Genomic DNA, 21,377 nt, shown 5'->3' on the forward strand with positions numbered 1-21,377 from the left:
CCTGTGTCGTTTTTTGGGCTTTAAATACCTGGTGTTGAGCCTGGTACCTGCAGGAGGGTGGGGAGCTGTTGGGGGACAGTGTGCCCGTGTGTGTTGGTTTGACGTGGGGTCGTTCCCTTGGTGAAGGCCTTGGGGATGGTGGTGGCAGGGTAACCTGACCCGCTGTGAAACAGCTGTAGCCACGCGGTGCTGATCCCTCGAGTCCCAGTGCAGATCAGATGATGGTCCAGTATGTGTATAGACGTGTGTGTGTGGGAGCATGCACATGTGTTTTTGTATACACAGAATGATTTCAAACCAAACTTAATAGAGTTTTTGCCAGTTTTAATTCCATGTACAAGGTTTCGCTTATACAAATAGTGTGTTCTGAGTGTGTGAGCTCATGTTTAAGCGGCAGACCAAGACAGCTGGCTGAAGGTTAATGTGTCACCGCTCTCTGGAGAGCAGCTGCTATGTCACAGGCACCACTCCTGTCTATAGATAGCCATGAATACAAACTCTTCCTCTTTTCTTTGCTGCATTAACACAAGAACTCAAGCACCGGCATGCAGCTTCAGGCCCGTCATGCAGTTGCCCCACAAGACAAATGCTGCTGCTAGCAAGTTTGGCCGCCTCCACTCCCAGATTCTCCACCTCAGTCTGAATCTTGGAAGTGTCCGGTGGTAGTAAAGACCCCACTGCAGCCACCGAGCCAGCTGGCTGAGAACCTGTTTGATCGAGTTAAACTGTAATACCTTACACCACATATCTGGGCCGTCATCTGATGTATTAATGTCTGAAACAGGTGAGGGACAAATATTGCCTTTTTTCTCCGTCACTCTTGGCAGGATTTGCGGGAACTGTCTGAACACTTGTCTGGTCTTTATTTGGATACAGACACACACACATATTCATCCAAACCAACGTTATTACAGCCAGCATCGCTTCACATATTTGAGATGTGCTGAAGTGCTCTTAATTAAGTTCTCACTGGTTTAATAAAAGATCAGGTTAAATCCATGTGTTTGGTTTTTTAATTAGCTGAATTTAGAAACCCCCAGGCCTGCTGTACCTTGGCTCAGTAGGGTTTTATAATCAGGGATTGAGAAAGTAGACCAATGTTCAACGGCTAAAAATAAGTTCCTTCTCAATGAAGTTATCAATTTTCCATTTAATTCAAAGCTTAGTGAGTTTCTCACCACTCACACGTGGGAAGAAGGAGCACGATCGAAACAAGTTTTTCCACATTCTCCTTGTATTCAAATGCAAATTCAAATTCAAATGATGTCGTCTTGAGCTTTGGGAAACATTGATCAACATTTTTCACTGTTTTCTGACATTTTATAGACCAAACAACTAATCACTTAATCAAGAAAATAATCAACAGATTAATCGAAAAAGGAATATAATTGTTAAGTTGCAGCCCTAAACCAAACAAATAAGAATAATATTGTGTTTTATGCAGCTCTAACACATACAAAAAAGGTCAGTTACAAACAAGATCCCTCTTCACTTTCCGCAGGTTTTCCCTCAAGTGCTGTAACACACCACTGGGCCTGGCATGCAGGCTGTTTGAAAATACTACAAAGGCTGCTGAGAGCTGTTTGTGTTTGCAGTTTGATACTGAAACTGATATTCTGATAACCCCATCCTGCCGTCTGCCCTTAGTTAGATAGCATCGTGGCCTGTTGTTCCCTTTTTACAGCCATGAAAGGCTATGGAGACCTGCTGGGGCTGCTGGTGCAGTGATGAGCGGGGAGGGGGAGGCGGAGGCTAATTGTCGCTCTCTGATGCTAATGCTCTGCTCACAAATGGACGCCAGGTGACTTAACTTGGGCTCAGATCAGATGAGTCCACGCCTGGGCGATTATCTCCGTAATGAGCCAAACAGGAGTCTATGATAATCAGGCTGCCTTTTATCTAGAATAAATGAAAACTATCAATTTAAATATTTGTATTTATGGGGAGAAATTGACACCTAAAATCTTGTAACTGTAAGGATCCAGTCTGAAAAAGTTTTATTTGATCCTCATTTTTTATCCACAAAGAATTCCAACCACAAAATTTGTTTTCAAAAAAAAAAAAAATTGATTTCACAACAAAGAAAAATGTATTACACTGGAGTGACACACAAGTCTGCTGGCTGCCAGATGCTATCAGGTCCTATCTGTCGATCTCAGCTGGGTCCACAAGGCTTATCTGTCACAATTCATGCAGGCCTTTCATTCCATTCATAAACCGTGTTATCTTGTGAAGTGTAAGTGGTGCTTTATATGTATCGTTTTCAAATGAATGGTGTTTAATTTCAAAGTTGATGTTATTTATGACATATTTATGAAGGGGAATTACTCAAATTTAGTTTTGTGATTTTTCTAACTTTTTTTTCTTAAGATAATTTTGGGTATAATTGTATATTTAAAGGGACTGTTTGTAACTTCTTACACTTATAAATCAATCCAGGTCGGTGTCCCATGCACGCTCACGTGTGGCTACGCTGTTCAGACAAGACTCCAACACAAACTACACGGAAGCACCAAAACCGCAAAGTTATATCTAGTGAAGCCCGTCTTGCAAAACAGTGTTGGCCGCGGTCAGAGGACGCGGGGGAGACCGTAGCTTTGGTCTCCAGGACCGTAGTCTCTGCTGTACTCTGCTCCTCTGCCTGCCTGCTTGCCTTCACTCACACCGCGCTCGTTCTCACTCGCTCAGCTCGCTCCACCTCACGTGCATGCGCGCACTCTACACACTGCAGAAGAGTTAGTTTAGCTCTGAGAATATCTAGTGGACGTTTGTGCAGAAATAAATGCTGCAGCTCCTCCAGACCAACAGACGTTTCCTGTGTCTTGTGAAGTGACGGGGCTCCGGAGCGAGTAACGTTATCGTCTCCGACCAAAACTCGGTCTCCCCTGTTCCCTCCGGCTGCTGTCGGGAGGCTGAGGCAGGAAAAGCCAACACTAGGATCAGCATTGATTCATGGAGAGACCTTCGTCTGGTCAGCTAACATTACTGCCAAGCAGCTGAAATATAGAGTGATATTGTGGTTTTAGCTGACGTGTGTCGCCTCACTGTGTTGAGCGATGCTCGTTCATGTCTATGTAGAGCGAGCACAAGCTTGAGAAACAGGACGCTGACTTTCGTTGACTTAACGGCCACAGTTGTCGCTGTTAACAAGCAATTTCTGATTCTTACAAACAGTCCCTTTTAAAGGTAGGGTTGGTAAAGATTTTAGAAACATTTTTTGTTATATCAGTGACAACAATTGTTATCATTGTTTTGTTTTGTTTCTTGATTTGCAATATTAAATATATACATACATTTGCATAAAGCAAGCATATTTGCCCACGCACATGTTGATTAGTGTATTTAATACTTGACAAATCTCCCTTTTAAGGTACATTTTTAACAGATAAAAATATGCGATTAATTTGTGATTAATTGCGATTAACTATGGACAATCATGCGATTAATCGCGATTAAGTATTTAATTGACTGACAGCCCTAATTTTTTACCTTTTCTTCATGGAGTCTACAAAACTATATTATGGCTCAGAAAACTATTGAACTGCAATAATGTCATCTGCTGTCTGACTGCAGGTGATATCGGGCCACAGAGAAAGCTTAGAGAGGAGCAGGCCTGTCACTCAAGCCTCTGTAACCATGGCAGCAGCGTTAATCAGCTAGTGTTGAATCTTATTGCCTGTGAGATCTGTGGCCGTGCGTCACGGGTCTGGTCTGGCCTGGCCTCCTTCGGCCACGGGCTCTGGCTAAGGCATCTGTTGTATTTCCCACACACACATCAGCACTGACCTGTCTGTCAGCACCACTCAGCCCTGCGGACACAGGTGACACGTGTGACAAGTGTGAAAGCAGGGCGAGGAAAGAGTGTGTGTAAGCGAGGAGGGAAAAGAGCAAAGAAAATTTTATGAGACTTTTTCATGTACTTGGTGAAGTTCAAACACATCTTACTGTCAAATTAAAGCCTCACCTGCTGAAGTGCGTGGGGGAAGCATGCCTGCCTGGTTGTCATGCTCGGCTCAGCACCACGCAGCACACCGCCACCTCCTGTGTCTCCTGAAAAAGCCTACTTTTTACTGTGCACAATGTAGCCTTTATATAAGGGCCCCATAATGGAGCCAGCTCCTTCACTCATGTCCTCATTGTCTTGGCCAGGATGAGAAAAGGCTGCTCTTTAGAAAAGCAAGGCTTAGCTCACCCGTGGATCATGCCAACAGTCACGCTTGTTCTCTGACGTCTTCTGTGTGCCAGGCAGCCGGGGGAGGAGAAAAGAGTCAGACATTTTCTCCTGAAGGCAGTGACGTTAGGTAGTTTACTGAACCCTGTAGGGGTCACGGAGAGGTTGCGACCTTGCTTTTCCTGTTTCTGCGGGTGTCCTGGACAGCAGGCGCCCTGTGGCAGTGATGGTGGCTGTGTTGTGATTGGTTCATCTAGCAGAAGTGGGACAATTGCACAGACCTCTGCAGTGATGGTGGCTTGTGGACTGGGTCCGAAGCTAACACCCACCAAGCGTTTGTAGTGCGGGTAGATTTCCTGTTTGGCGAGTAAATCTCAGAAGGCTATCTGCCACACTGGCGGGAAGGGTCTGAAATTTACTTTTTTCGCAGGCAAGTGTTTTTTTTGTCTGCTACTCAGAAACTTTATCTGCCACTTTTGAAATCTACGCGCTAAATGAAGGAATAATGTTTTAGATCTGATGTAATTCAATATTCGATATAATTTACATGAAAAACATATACATACACGACTGTAGAAACAACGTTTTTTTCACATTAAACTCTGTGAAATTACAGTTGAGTTCGACCAAAGCACACTTGGTGATTGTTGGAAAGAGTAACGACGACGGTTTAGGTGAGTTTTTACTTGTTTCTGTCCAGTTTGAATGAAGTGTTTTACGATGCTCCGCTACGTACAGCTGATCTCAACATAAACAAAAATACACATGGATGATGGCGCAAGCTGAACGGAGAGGAGGGCGGAGGTCTGCGCTCTCCAAGTGCCATTCTAGTATTAAAAAACGAGGACAGAAGCAGCAGGTTAAATCACTGTTCCTTTAACTTGAATAGAAGTTGGTTTATTATATTTTTGTTAAATATTGCACTGCCTTGTATCTTGAGAACTGAAGCAGCGGGTCCTGAAGTTGCACTTTTTATTATTTTCAAATAAAAGGTGTATGTATTTGCCATTAATTGTTGTTTACTTGTTTATATCCATAATTAATTAATCCCTGACTCCCTTACAAAAAAAAACTTTGAGGAATCCTGACCTGCTCTGTCCAGTATCCAGCTATTTATTTCGTAGTCAAACTGATTGAATCTTTGGTGAAAAAAGTTACTGTATCGATTTCAAATCATCGTATCGTAGCGTATCGTAGCGTATCGTATCGTATCGTATCGTATCGTATCGTATCGTATCGTATCGTATCGTATCGTATCGTATCGTATCGCTCTAGATGAGCCAGATATCCTCCTTGAATCGTATCGGAACCATGGAAATCGTATCGTTGTAAAAACGTATCGTTACACCTCCATATTCAACATAATACCTCATTATCTTAATGACATGTACTGAAACAAATGTATATGTGACACAAAAAGGCAATTTATTATTTTTGCCGGTAAAAAATATGCGTGTCGGGGAGTCAAAAAGTTAATTTCAGACACTGCTTGTGGAGCTGTAGTCTGGCATTACAGGGCTATCCGTGGGGGGTGGTGATTCCTCACAGCAGGAACTCTTACCCTTTTAGTAGCCCTCTGTTCATCATCCGCACAGTCGCTGTTTGCTCGTGGCTGCAGCAGGAAAAGGACAGTATCCATATGAAGCATATGTTTACCGTCACCACTGCAGCATCCATAATGCCTCCACGCTCCTCCTCTCCTCTGCATCCCCTCCCCGCTACCTTCCGCAGGAAAACAGAGGTGGAAAATGCAATTTAGCATACAGCTGCCGATGTCAGTTTGTCTGTGAGGCGAGTGTTGTGTTATGGTATTGATGGCTGCCGGTTTAGGGGATGAAAATGCACACGTAGGAGTGGAGGGGGGGTTGGGGTTGCTATAGGGTCTGAAATGGAGGGAGACGGAAAATCAGCATGCATGCAATCTCCTGCCGTGCTCTGCATTTTCAACATGGAAAAAGCAGTGGGGTTGCCGTGGTAACAAATCCAGAATCGGCACAGCGCTCGGACCCCTCCACCCCGCATTCCCCCCTCCCTCCTCCTCACTGGCCTCCTCCCAGGAGATCTGGAGCTCAGACCTCAGACCGGCCTACTTATGGGAGCAGGGATAAGGCTCGGAACAGGGATCATTTCCAAAGCTCCACACTCGATCCCAGAGCAGGATTGTGGGCCAGCGGAATCGGGTGCACGGTAAACCCAACCCCCCCGTCTTGTCCTCCTCTCCACTGCAGCCATTAACTTTCCATTGAACGCTCAGAAAGTGATTTGTATCCACACAGTCTGCTGGATAGTAGGTCATATCCCGGTTATTTATGAGATGTTAATGTGCCCCCTCATAGCCCCATCAGATACAGTACATTCATAAGCGGGGATTCTGGATATTACCATGGAAACTGATTTACTGAGATTTACTGCAAAAAACCTACAGGGAATGGCCTGTCAGTTCATCCCAATGTTGGTGCCAGATAATCCAGATTTGAGCTTATCCCAATGATTGTAAACACATTATAGTGATTTTGTTTGTCCAGAATAATATCAGGGCCACAACTAATGCTTGTGTTTATTATCAATCAATCTGTCCATTATTTTTTTTCTCGATTTATCCCGTAAATCTATGAAATGTCCACAATATTAGGGATGCACCGATCCAACTTTTTCAGTCCTGATAGCGACACATGGGCTTTGAGTATTGGCCGATACCGACATTTTTCTATCGTAGATGGTTAGATGACCAAGCTGACTTTTTTGTTTTTTGTTTGCAACTACTTCTACTCTGTTTACTGGCGGATTACAGCCATGCGTAGCCTATAGCGCCAATTTATGACCAAACTACACTGTAGCCGATAAGCTGAGTTTATTCGATCCAAACCAGTTGATGGCAATTCACCTGTTCTTTTTTGCAACATTTCAAAAGTTTGCTTAAAATTTGCTTGACACAATTGTATGGAAGCATAGCCATTGACTAACTGTATATAACTGTATATCAAGCGTGTCACTTGCTGTGGGAAGAAAGACAGGAAACGTAATGCTGCAGCAGGAGAATGGGTAACGCAGTGAGCTGTTCAGGAGACGACAGGCTGCTGAGTTGGACTGATGTGAAGCTGTTATGACAGTCGAGTTGACGTTCTGCCTCATCTCGGTTCCTGGATTAATTAGATTGATTCATGCTTGACTAAGAGCACAGAAGGGCAGTATGTATAAATGTAGACAAGACAAGATTGTTATGTAAAAATATATACTCTGACCAGTAACATGGCTGTAGTGGAGAAGAGAGCTCCATTCATTGTACTTATGACCTCGTAGATTTGCCCTATTTGCCAAAATGAAACTTTGTGACAAAGATTGCTGGCCAGAATCAAACCAGGAACGTCACGTGTACATGGTACTCATACTAAATCTTAACCAACAGGACAGCCATGGATGCATTTTACTGTCATGTTACAAGGTTTTGGGGTATTCAAGTTGAGACATTTCAGCTGCTTCACTGCTATCTGAAGCAGTGAATGTATGAAGTTTCCTTGTGTGGTTTAACTGCTCATGATCTACAGTTTAATATTTCGTCTTTGCACTGTCCCAGTTTGCTTTGGCCTTAAGCCCAGTTCAGACAGAGGGTTGCTGCTGTCCGTTGTGTGGAGGGAATGGGGGCAGGCTCACTGCCTCTTAAAACTCTGTGTACAAACTTTTTAAACCAGCCGCTCTAGCTCTAAACTTAAAGTATCTGGGGTGAGAAATAGGCCATGCAGCAGCTGATTTTCCAGTTTGGGCTGATGATTCTCCCAGTCTCCACTGCAATACTCAACAACAATCTGTTAATCATCTGTTAAGTTGTTTATCAAGCACAAACGGCAAACAATCTTTGTTTCCAGTTTCTCAAATGTGAAGATTGTTGCTTTTCTTTGTTTCATATAGTTGTAAATTGAATATGTTTGGTTTGTCAGCTGCTGGTTGGACAAAACACGACCACGGACTCTGGGAACTTAAAGGCATTTTTCAGTATTTTATGACATTTTAGACTAATTGCTAATGGAAGTAACAACCAACAGATGAATTCATAATAAAAGAATTGTTAGTTGCCCTTGTTATCCTCATCTTTTGTACAATGAAACTGACAAAATTAAGTTTAAATCATGGCTTGGAGTAATGTCTACCTGAGCAGAGAGTGAAGTTGCTCTCCCTCTGTGTGTGTTGTAATCCGAGCTTCTCTGTGCTTTGTTGACATAGCCGGGTCGACCGCACGTGCCTTTTAGTGCATGTTAGTGCATATGAGCGTGCCCCACTGGCTAGCTCATTGCCGCTGCTCTGCACTCATACGGTGGTTACAGCTGATAAAACATCCCAACTGACGCCGCCGTTGCGGAAACGTAGCAAACACCCTCTGGTTCCCTCCTTGGTAAACACTGTTAGCTCTGTCAGCAGTGTTGCCGTTGTTTTCACTGTTACTGTTATTAGCGCCTGCTCCATGTCGAGAACCGAGAACAGAGGCAATAGGAATGCTCCTAATCTCGCATTTAGCACCTTAAATTGTTTTTTTCTTTCCATACTGGCCAAGAAGTTATCCCTATTACCTACCCACCGCAATTCCAGTGGATTTGATGGGACACAGTCCTCGTTCTGTGAAAAAATACATTCTTAAGATTAGCCATAGATAAAATGAGTTTTCAACAGTCTGAGTTACACAAATCAAATGGGTGTTTGCCAAAATTATTGACTCTTTATTTTTTTTAAAAGAGGGATTTTGGAAGACCCCCACTTGATTTGTCATTGCTAAAGCCTCATATTTCCTTGCTAAACAACATCTCTTTGCGGCCAGTATGGACAGGAAGAAAAGTTACAGTGACCAAAAAATGTTTAGATGTACATACAGCCATGTGAGTATTGTTTTAAGTAAGAGCCTATCCTTTAACTGATGATTCAAATCATGACGAATTAGAGGGCAGCCTTAGTTTCAGCCGTACCCTGTTCTGCTACCATGCTCGCATTATTTGGCACTAGTGGCCGTGTGAGTATGTTGTTGCAGTATTCGGGTTATGACTGATATTTGGAAGACAAAGGATGTCAGTAGGGAATAGTTGACAGGCAGCGAGCCCTGCGGGGCTGTACTACTCATGTGTTTTCATGTCTGGCTTTACTCATCGTCGCTGACACACAGACAGACTCTTGTCCAGATCTGCAGTAGTAGTGGAGTCATGATCTCTACATTGAGGTCACAGGGAGAGGCTGCTTGTAATCTGCTCCTGCCAAACATTGCCAAATATCTTGATGTCTTGATTTGATCTCTTCTTCTTCTCTCTCACACACACACACACACACACACACACACACACACACACACACACACACACACACACACACACACACACACACACACACACACACACACAGACTGTCTCTAGCTCTCACACTCTCATGTACACAGTAAATGCAGCTGGAATGTGTGATGTGGACTCGATGCGGCCCAGACTAGTCCTGCTCCATTCAGTAGCAAATCCCCCTGGTTTAGGATTTGCTTTTACAGTCCGGTGTGCCAGGGACCGTACTCTAAACTCAGCCGTAAGAATCTCTCACCAACTTGTCATGTTTTCCCAGCAGGAGGAATGTAAAGTAATGTGCCCCAATGAGCTGAGTCATAATTAACGTCAGAGTGCTGATCTGTCCTTGTCAGATACCGGGTGATCAACAGCGTCTTTGATTTCACTCTTGATGTGGGATTGTGAAACATGGCTGCAGGCGGATGAGGTGTATTCTTTTGTATCAAAGGCAGTTTACATTACAGATTTTGTCCGTGAAATGTCAAGGCCTGAATCAACACTACAGATTACAGATAGCGGTGGTAGAGTAGTCTTCTGTAACTAAAACAAGCTGTATCTATTCTTATCATTGTCTTACATGGGTTACACTCAAATATGTGTTGTTTTATTTGGCATCCTCAGGCCTCCCCTTCCCGAGAGCTCCATGGAGAAAATGAAGCGGTTCAAGCGGCGTCTCTCTCAGACGTTACGAGGCAGCCACACCATCGACGAGTCGCTGTCTGAGCTGGCAGAGCAGATGACCATCGAGGAGAACGGCCTGAAGGACAGCGGTGAGTTTTAGAAGCAGTTTGTAAAACTTGATGCGTATTGAGCAATGAGCATAGACTGTATACAGTAGGGCTGCACGATTATGGACAAATTAATAATCACAATTAGTTTGATCAATATTGAGATCACGATTATTTATCACAATTATCCCTAGATTTGAGGGAAAAAATATTTTTATTGCAACTTCACTCACGCTGAAGAACTTCCACGCTGACGACATGATGATGTATGTGTGTGTGTGGCTGTACTGTGTGTGTGACGTGCATGTTGATTTACAGTATTATATAGGTATTTCATAAAATTACATATACAGGGATAGAGGCTGGTATACATATCATTCACTACTACATTCATAGGTCTTTGTTATGTAACTGTTCCGTAGTTGCTTTATTTAAGCATGACAAGACGATTATATATGGGTAAATCTGCAATGCTGCTGGAGAACAGTGATGAGTTCTGACAGGCTACATCAGTTATGGATTTTCAAACTTTTACTGCAGTTGAATGACTTTTTATCTCCATCACTAAGTGAATAAGGGACACTGTAGTCTAACCATTACCAACCAAGACTGCCGTCATGACTCGGGGCTTTATTCAAACACCAGACTGACGTGTTAAATTTCCACCATGTTTATGTAATGAAGTGCGTGTCTGAAAAGGGATTTAGTTGCTGCATTTTAATGGACTACATTTATATAGCATTTTTATCCAAAGCCAAATCCAAATATTATCTAACACTAGAATTTGAAAGTGGATGGAGTTAAACTGCTGAATATGTTATCAGGTTTCTGCAAAGTCTACTCTACGCTTCAGCTCGCTGTTAGCGATACTCCAACAGAAGTTTAAGCTTGATGATTGGATATTTCTTACTGCAATACTTATAGTATCCATAGTCAGTGTATTGTCTACAGTAGATGGTGGTCGGCACGGAAATAAAGCAATGTACTGCTGTGGACGGGGGCAGCAGCAAAACGTATCTTAGCCACCTAAAAAAATCTATTTCAGCTTAAGTGTACATTATATTTAGGATATTTCCCTTCTCCCTTAGTCCACATTAATCAAACTCTGGTCCAGTTCAACCTCTGGTGCAGTTTGTTTGGGCAGTTGTGAATGCAGTAAGCGTACTCTGGTATGGACCAAAACAACTGGTCTGAGACCGCTTGCGAGAGGTGGTCTTGGTTGGTCGGATTAGCCAAACAGACTAAGGCTTGTGAAAATGCCCTAAAACACCACTGACTAATGGTACATATCCACAGCCTCCGTCCTTTCCACGCTTCCCATTCATTGTCTATGTAAGCAGCCGTGCAATGCTTTTTGGTAGAGTGGTGGCGCGATTCGAGAGACAGGGCGTCACGTTGGCTGCTCCTCATTTTAAAAGTTGAGGTCTAAGCTACTTTATGCAAATCACGGGCGTCCGACGCGACTCGCCCTCTCTGGAAATTCCCAAGAAACTTGTAAACTAAGTGTTGTCGATCCAAACTAAAGACAGATTCAGCAACTGCATGGATTATTGAAAGCGTGTGAGCAGCAGCCCACAAGGGAAAGCGTTCAATCAGGTGCCAAGTGTCTTGTGTCTAATTGCAGCCCGTCAAGCGTCCAATGCTGGGAAGCGAGGCGATCCCTTGCGATAAAAACGCCCCCGTGGACATGTACCATAAGGATAAGTACCTCATACAACCCCACTTCAAAAAATCCGCACTATCCCTTTAAGCTGTTATGTACGTGCAAGCCTTGGAAATCTAGTCACAGTTGACATTGACTATTCAGAAAGTTAATGTGACATTTACAGAAACAACTTCACAGATCTATATTGTCTGACATGACTCTTTATTTGTCACTGCAGACACACTCTGTTCCACACTTATCAGATACTGTAGTTGGTTACATCATTCATCTGGATCCTACTGAAGGTTGTGGCCTTAAAGGCGTCAAAACAAAAAGCAGAGTGGCACATCGGCTTATCTCCGCTGATATTCACAAAATCTGCAGGGAGCGAGGGAGGGAGCATGACTCGGTGGACTACCACATTGTTGCCATGGCGCTCAGGATCTGGAAACATTCTGGAGTTTCCATGACATTGCCACGGCAACTTGGATGACTTGGTGAAACCAGCCAGGCATCTTGATGCATTTTTCCCCTCTTTCTTTTTTTTTTGTTGCATCTTTCAACTCTTCTTCCTCTCTTTTGGCCACCCAGAGGTCCCCTTACCCCCCAGCTTCTTTCAGGCCTGTCCTCAGTTTTCCCCTCTTGTCTTTTGTCCAAATGAGAAGTTTTTTCCCCCTTCTTCAATCAATCAGATCGTCCAAGTCCGCCTACCCCCAACCTCCCCCTCCCCACCTCCCTCTGAGAACTAACTGGGCTTTGCAAAGAGCTTTTTGTGTAGTGATTAACACCAGGTTTGGCCAGAGTGTTCTGTGCTTGGTGAGTGGGGACACAGAGTCATGCTCTGTTTGTGTGTTTGTGTTTGTGTGTGAGGGGATTTTATCAGCCTGTGTAACAGTAAGTAGGGTAGAGAGGAGACAGAATGGAGTAGCCAGATGAGAAGTGATCTGAACTCTGTGATTGGGGAAAGCGTTCTGGTCCTGATCTGATTATATAACACTTATAACTCAGGCCAGCAGCAGCAGCAGCTGTAGAGAGATAAGGGAGAGGTGGCATAAGGGGCGGGAAATTACTAGTGGTGGGAAAAAAATTGATTCACATTTGTATCGCGCTTTTTTTTTTTTTTACGATTTTGAAATTGTTTTTCTTAATGCTAGAATCGATATATTTGCTTCATTTGAGTCTATGCTGAGGTAGAAGGAAGTTACCACTTTTATTGTTGTAGTCAGAGTAACGTGTTGCCATGTCCATATCTGCGAGCCAAAACGAAAAAGTAAAAAACGACGAACGGTCCGCCTGGATACAACCTGCACCCTCACATGTTAAATCCAAAGTGGTAATCACTACACATACAGTATAGTATGGGAACACTTTGGGTTTCACACATTGCCAGGAAAAGCAGAGCTAGACATCATGGCTAAACCTGCATGCTAAATCGTTTTGCGGTCAATCAGCCGTCACTCGTATCTCCGTGGTCAAATCGGTCTACGTTACAACTGTAGAGCACCCAAATACTGACATTTATGTTAAATGCATTCAAGTGACCCCGATGGAGCTGACCATGGATGTTTAAAGAGAAGGGAGCTGACAGGAGAGCTAGAGAGAGCTAACGACGGATTTGGCGATGTTAGCGGAAGTATACACGTGTGACTACGTCCGGTTTTCAAAACAAGGTGTTAAGAAAGTGAACTGTATATACAAAATACATATATGGAAATAAGATTGATGGATTATATTCACCAGAAGTATAAAACATTACATGTCCCTTATAAATTAAAAAGAAAATACCACTAATTTATATATTTTTAGTCTTTGATTGTTGGGTTACTGGAAAAAAAATTATAAATAATGCCTGACAATGACTGATATATTTGACGTCAGGACATCTCTGACTACATACATGCTGAAAATCAAACATTTTTACTGTATTCATTTAGATATTTTCCAAAGTAAAACTCCCTAGAAGTGTATGATTCAACCTTTTTCCCATGGTCTAGTGTTAAAAAAGTTAACAAAAATCGCAATACTTGTAGAATGCAATACTTAAAAATTACAATACATATAGAGTACGGTCTAGACTATAGAGTACGGTCTGATCTGCTCTATATAAAAAGTGTCTCGAGATAACTTCTGATATGATTTGACGCTATATAAAAATAAATTGAATTGATTTGAATATCATATCGGCACCCACGTATTGTGATAGTATCGAATCGGGAGATAGGTGAATCGTCCCGGCCCTAGATATTACATGGTGGCTGTGTATATGTTTCTGTTTTCATAGGAAATCTAGGAAATGCCTCATTGGTGTAGAAGGGATTGTTGATGATGTGTGCAACAAAAATACAATAACAAAAAAAACAAATTGAGGACATGTCTTGTAAAATAGGACACACCAAATGTTCCAAAGTTTTTATGTCGGTGCTTACAAAACGGTTACGTAGGGACATCTGTTTTTTTAGGTTAACAAGACACGCACGCCCAGAGCACTCTGAATCAGCCTGAACCTTGTGAGCTTAATTTTGTAAATAAGATTTAAGTCTAAAAAATGGACTGAGAATTGGTTGACCCTGGAAACTAAAAGCTAGACTAATCAGAAAGCGATTGGGGGTGGTGGGGGTTTAGATGGTGATGTGGAGAGCCTCCTCTCAAACCTCTCAAATCTTGTTCAGTATTTATTATTAGGAATAGCAGAAATAAAATGAAGCATGACTCTGCAGCTACATGTCTTATTTCCTGCCTCGGATTTATTCAAGATTAAGATAGATTTGACAGCCCTGTTTTTCCAGCTTGAAAATCAGAGCCAATGGTTGATGACAGCCCAGTCAGGGGTGCATTTATCTAATGGGGTTTGGGAAGGGTTACTGTGATGTCTCCGTGAGGTAGAGCACATTCAGTCATTGTTATACAGCCCAAAACAAACACCCTCTGAGGCCAGTAGGACTACAGTGACTGAAACAAAATGTTAGTGGTGTCTTTGTAAGTCTAACTCAATGAAAAACATGATTATTTTTTTATTATGACCTTCAGAACACTTATAAAAGCTACCTGTATGGGGTTAAATTAGTCCGTTAATAAAAAATTAGGGATCCACCGGATTGGATATCGGGCCAATACAGACTCAAATAGCTGGATCGGGTATCGGTGACAATGGGGTTGATCTATTCAATTCAGTTCTATGTTTGTTGTCACATTAAAAATGTTTACACTTTGGTGATTCCTATTAATATTGAAGATGTTTTCCAAGTTGGTGTAGGATTAATTTTTTTAATAATAAACAATTAAGTCAATTTATATCTATGTATTTATTTTTTACATTTTGTTTTACATTGTGAAATGGGAAATAATTGTTTAAGTCAAGCTTGATGTTGCCTTCCACATAAAAGAATGATCTCAGTCACTTCCACACAGTGAGGCATACAGCTTATTGATTAAACACCATCAGATTGGATGGTATCGGATCGGTATTCGATATCGGCCCATACCCAAACACCAGGTATCGATATCGGAACTGAAAAAGTCAGATCGGTGCATCCCAATAAAAATGGAAAGAAATGTAGGATCGCAAGCCATTCAACAAAAAACTGCAACTGAAAATGACCATCATTTCAAAATATAACAAAGAGCGACAATGTGAAATGTGAAAGAAAAACTATGATTCGCAAACCAAAAATGTTGTGAAAACGCAAAACAAAAGACAGGCAATACAGTCACGCTGAAGCTGTGATTCTAGATGCTTTGTGTGTAATGAATAACTGAAGAGAAATGTCTGTTTTTCTATCAGATAAAACACCCAATCAAAGTATTTCATAACACTGATGTAAGAAATAAAAGTACCATCAAAAGAATCCGGTGTTGCCATCAGTCAGTCCTACTTGTTGATTTCCAACATTGCTCCCAGTGCCTAATAAAACCAGAGATATTAAAGGGATAGCTACCGTGGCGACTGCCCTTTGTTCCCATTGTTGCTTCAGACATATGATATGATGATAAGCCTCTACACACTCTAACCACTCCGCCTCTGTTTGCATGTTTGGGTGGAGGGTTCACCATATTAAAGGAATACTTTACCCACACAAAGATCATTTGTATATTTATTTCTCACCCCATGTTACCATGAGGCCGCGTTTAACAACAGCAAAACTATATCAAAACATCTGTTTACAAACTCTCACACAACTTGAGCAGTATAATCCAAGTCTCATTCTAATCATATGCTCACTACGTGCCAAACACATGCGTCACACATTGCTAAAATCTTAGTGTAACTGTAAAGCCTTATTTTAATCATGCATGTAAAATGTACTAAAACGGCTAAAAGCGTCCTGTTTTCAGAGACAAACCAATATGCTCCATAACCATCTTTCTTTTATGTTACTCTTTAACTGTTATGTCTCGTCCTAATCTTCACTGCTCTTGTTGCACATGTCCTACAGTATAACTCTGTCTGAGCTCCGTCTGCCTGCTAAACAGCTTCTCTAGGGCTCCATTTCTACTCACTTTCACTGTTGGCGTCTTCGTTGGTGCTACTCTATACACTATAAATCTTTCACCTCTGTCAGCTCCATTCTTGCATTTGGACAAATGTTCCTCTGTCAGTGGATTTAGAGCAGTTTTAGACTCTTTTCTCCAGACAAAATACACTGCTGACACTGGATGAGAGAACAGACCACATTGTAACAGCCCCAGCTCTGTTTACAGTTGGGTAACCCCTTGTTTCATTGGGAGGCTGCAGGAATGTGATATTCTGGACAAATTAAAGCACATAAAGATTAGATTGCACCAAATCAGGTTGGTTTTCATAAAGTTTTTGTATAGCCAGGACAAGTACTGTTACGACGAGGCAGCATTATGATTTTTTTTAATGATGTTTTCAGGTGTGCTAAAAATATGATGATCACATTAAAATTCTCCTGTTATTGTTATGTATATTTAACACATTTCACTTGTGTTATATAAGTACACAATCTACTGTATAATCTATTGTATAACAATTCCTTTATCAGTCCTTTACTTTCATCATCTCCGTGTCGCTGTTTCTCTTGTATTCATCGGTATTGTCACAGTTCTTTGTTCGCAAACAACCTGTTTTCTTCTGTTTCTCACTCTGTTTGACATTTTTTGTTTATCCGTTTTAAACCTGTGAAAAAGAAAATTCAGTGTTGTTGTTCATTTATGGAAACATGCTTAATGTGGAATAATATTTTGTTCAGCATGCAATTTACTATCTCACTAGGTCACAGCCGTTAACTGACATAACACGCAAATCTAACCATCAGTAGATTACGAGTTGAAACCGCTTATGTAACTGTGATTATTTTATGCAGGCTGGTGTTATGCTATGTAACCAGTAATGTATAGTTAGTGCATCAGAAAGCTTTTAGACTGCAAAATGCCTGAAATCATCACCAACTTCCATTTATCATTAAATAGTTAATGAACTTTTAGCCATTTTGACTGATGCCTACTGAGATTTGAAGTTTGTGAATGGTTGGAAAACTTTATTTGTTTTTATAGGATTCAGTGTTTCTGTTACCAGTTGCCTTCGTTCAGTCACAAACTGACTCATATGCTTGCTCAGTCATTTTTTTGTCAGATTTTTGTCATAATTAAAAAAAATAAAATGTTGTGTCTTCTTCCACAGAGCCCATAGTGAGGAACGGTCGTCCTCCGTCGGCCCACAGTGTCCACTCCTTCCTCCACCAGTACACAGGCTCCTTTAAAAAGCCGCCGCTCCGACGGCCTCAGAGCGTCATCGGAGGAGGCCTGGGCTCTCTCATGGTCATGCCTCGCAACGGCAGTCGCCTCGGTGAGACACGCACGCACGCACGCACGCACACACACACACACACACACACACACACACACATAAACAGGCTGTGATCACATTTGATATTTGTCTTTCCGGTGACTTTAAACGAAGGATTAGTACAGGAGGTTTATTTAAGTTGCTACAGTGGCTGTTATTTCAGATGTTAATTTAAAAGTTATGTTACGTTAAATTAAAAGTCCACATGTAGAATATTCTTAAACTGCATGTAAAATCCTTGTATTCCACATGTCTACTGAGTCAGCTGAGCCTACACACGCACAGAGTGATGTATTATGTGTTTAAACAAACCACTGCTAGAGGCAAATACTGTATTAGTGCAGACACGCACATAAATATCAGTACAATCCTTCCAGTGTTACATTCAGTCACACAATAAGCCATTTGTTGAAAAATGAGACTAAAAATAATGACTTTGGACACTAACAGCAGACCAGCAACTTGGATCCCCAACCCAGATACAATATTTAAATTCACAACACTCCCTAATATGAAGCATGACGCCTGGAGGAAATGGCAACGTGTTTGTTTAAGGCATGGGATAATTACAGTGTGATGTATGGATATGTCTTGTAAGGCCCTGTGGCGATGAAATAAATTAAATCTATCAGTCAAACTTATTAGATCTAATATACTTCTTGTGTATATCTTGCGTTCGACACAGCCAGGAGCTTGATAAGAACAGAGGGGCTCGTAAAAGTGTCCAAGAGAGTGTTTTTCTTTCCTGTTGAAGTCATCAGCCGGTGTTTCCACAGACCTGCTCCATCTGTCGACCTCTTATCCTATTTGTCTTTCTTCCTCCACTCCAGATATCGTCCATGAGAACCTGAAGATGGGGTCAGACGGGGAGAGTGACCAGGCGTCGGGGACTTCCTCCGATGAGGTGCAGTCGCCCACGGGTGTTTGTCTGCGGAACCGAGGGAACAGACGCATCTCTGCAGAGGTGGGGATTGTTTCTTTCACATTTTATTCATCCTCGCATAACCTTTTAAATGGTGGATGGGTGTTATGAGTCACTTCCACCTTTAACGTTTGAATACGTTACTATTATGAATCATGACACATTTATTCGTCAGCCTCCGCTTTACTGTTGAAGCTATATTTTGATTAAAAGTAAATGATAATGAACGTTAGATAATGGACTTTATGCAATAATTGGTATTTAATGGTGTGTGCATTACAGCACCGTGCTATTACTCAGCGTAGGCGAATTCTCGTAGTGTGTCATGAACACGCTGAAGTCCTCAGCTGCCCACAAAATCTCAGCAGGGGACTAACACACATATGCACACAGTGACTCCACATACTGTACTGTAAATCTGTTTTATAAAGGTTTCCCAGCCGCTAACGTACCACCCACACAACCCCCTTTCTTACTTTACTTTACACACACATGCACACACACTGAGTCGGTAAAGGACAGGCAGATTTTGACATTCCTCTGGTGGTAACATAATGTCAACACATTATGGAAAGACTTCTCGCTGTCATTATTAATTTTTTGGTGTTGTTGTCTAAGAGGGGATTTAATTTTACCACAAGCATCTTTTGAATCCAGGGCGTGTGATTTTGCTTGTATTAAATACAGTACAGCGTTGTTATTATCCCAAATTCATAAGGCTGGGCACGTTTATCTGTTATATCTGTTTATCTGTTGTATCGCAATATAGGCTAGGCATATATTTATTTATTTTTTCTCTATAATTCCACTTAAAACTGTTATGCTCATTTATCACTCAAGTTCTTAAAATGAGAAAATACTTTTCATTTGTCAAGTATTTAATTCACACAGGAGTATACAAAAAAAGACTTTACCAAGTGGCTTTTTTTATATTAAATTATTATTTATTGAATCACCAGAAAACATGGTATATCGAGATGTATGTCATTATTGAGGTATGAAATGATCGTGATAGAAGATTTTGGCCATATCGCCCAGCCCTTTTTCAGAACAAAAACAAGCCACTGTAGAGATGATAGTAATAATATCATGGCTTGCACCACACTACGCAGAGTTTTATTCAGCAGAGAGCATAAGGAAAGACTGACTTGCACACAAATGTAGAATCAGATCAAGAGTGAGAGCTTTAATACATTCGGCTCGTAGGGACACATGAAAGGCAGCCTGAAGTTAGAAGAGAAATCACACTGCTTTATCTGAAGGTAACGGATAACGTGGGCTCAATGGGGTTTTCTTGACTATCACATATTTCTGACATTGACTTAAATCTGATTATCTTTTAGGTTTCAGTAGTAAAGATCAGATCAGATAGGACAAAAGGACACCAGTGTTTGATGCTTCTTTCATTTGTTTAGTGTTCAAAACAAACCATACATTTGGACATGATGTTTGGATTGTATTGAGGACTTTAAACAACATCTGAAACTGAGTGTTTATCTCTCCGTTTTTCACAACAAAGCCAAGACTTGGTCCCTTCAATCCACCTTAATGGCTACTAATTGGATTTGAGGATTTACGGCCGTCCAGGTTCATAGTGAAAGTGAACAAGAAAATTACTTCTCGCCTTCTTCGTTTCCATTTCCATGGTCATTAAGTTTAAAGATGCTCAGTACGATATCCAGAATATTAATATAACATCTTTGCTATGTAAAGATATCGAGGAGTAATGTCTACCTGAGCAGAGAATGAAGTCGCTATTCCTCTGTGTGTCTTGTAATCCGAGTTTCTCTGTGCTTTTTCGACTTGGCCGGTCGCACATGTTGTGTTGAGGCAATAGATATGCTCCCAATCTCACATTTTGCACCTTTTAATACTACTTACAGAAGAAACATACTAAAGATTTGTTTGGGAAATAGATTTGTAGATTTGACGGTTTTGTTTCCAATTTCACTTGACCTTTCATTCTACATGGAGGTCTTAAACGTCCAGGGACTGTTCTCAAAATACTGGTTGAGATGTAAAGTCTCTTGCAAATCCTACAAATCTCATCAGCAGCTGTTAAGATGGGTTGAAGAAACCTTTTTTTTTTGCTTTGTATTAACACACACACTCTTAAATACAATCAAAACATGACATTTGACCAATTTGAGATGTTTCAAACAAAGTTTTCATGAAAGAAAGCTAATTAGATGTAAAAACAAGCTGCAACATTTAACAAAAAGAACAGTCGTGTACTTGTTGTTATTGTACTGTATGTGTATTTTTCTGTGTGGTTGATGTTGACATCTTGCCAGTGAACCACATGTTGCACAGTACCTGCTGGGTGATCATGCGAGGAAACGTCTTATGATTGAAGAACACACACTTCCCTCCCTCTGGCAGTGTTTATTGGTTGGTATGATTGCAGGACCTCTGGGGATTTACGAGCAGATACCATTAGCTACACAGTCAAACCGAGCACGCAAGACTGCACGAAAAGAAAAAAACCCTTAAACGCGTAGTTAAGCAGCTTACTCCATTTTGGGCTACCCACACACAGAGACATGACACATCACCTCTCGCTGTGTATCGACAGTGTGTGCAAGCAGTGCACCCCACACTTCCTGTGACTGTTTCACAACCAGAAGAGGTTAATTTGGACAGAAGCACGTAAACAAGCACACAATGTTATACTTTCTTTCAGCCCAAACAATCATTCTGTGTAGTTTGTGCTGGTGTGAGCGGCGTGATTGACCGCGTGCTTTTTGTTGATAAAGTGATCCAGCAGCGAAATCACTGTGTGGCCTCAATCTTTGCCTT

At 41.6% G+C, this 21,377-nt stretch overlaps 1 protein-coding gene across 1 annotated transcript in view; it reads left to right on the forward strand.

Annotated features, from left to right (window-relative positions):
• The window catches only part of LOC141766008 (cyclin-dependent kinase 17-like), a 42,292-nt gene that overhangs the window by 4,522 nt on the left and 16,393 nt on the right, over nt 1–21,377 (forward strand). The window contains exons 2-4 of the mRNA XM_074632427.1: nt 10,099–10,247; nt 17,492–17,656; nt 18,487–18,620. Of these exons, the coding sequence (XP_074488528.1) occupies nt 10,121–10,247; nt 17,492–17,656; nt 18,487–18,620 (426 nt within the window). The 5' untranslated portion in view covers nt 10,099–10,120. The remainder of the gene's footprint in view (nt 1–10,098; nt 10,248–17,491; nt 17,657–18,486; nt 18,621–21,377) is intronic.

Source organism: Sebastes fasciatus, chromosome 4 (assembly GCF_043250625.1).
Source record: "Sebastes fasciatus isolate fSebFas1 chromosome 4, fSebFas1.pri, whole genome shotgun sequence".
Taxonomy (NCBI): Eukaryota; Metazoa; Chordata; class Actinopteri; order Perciformes; family Sebastidae; genus Sebastes; species Sebastes fasciatus.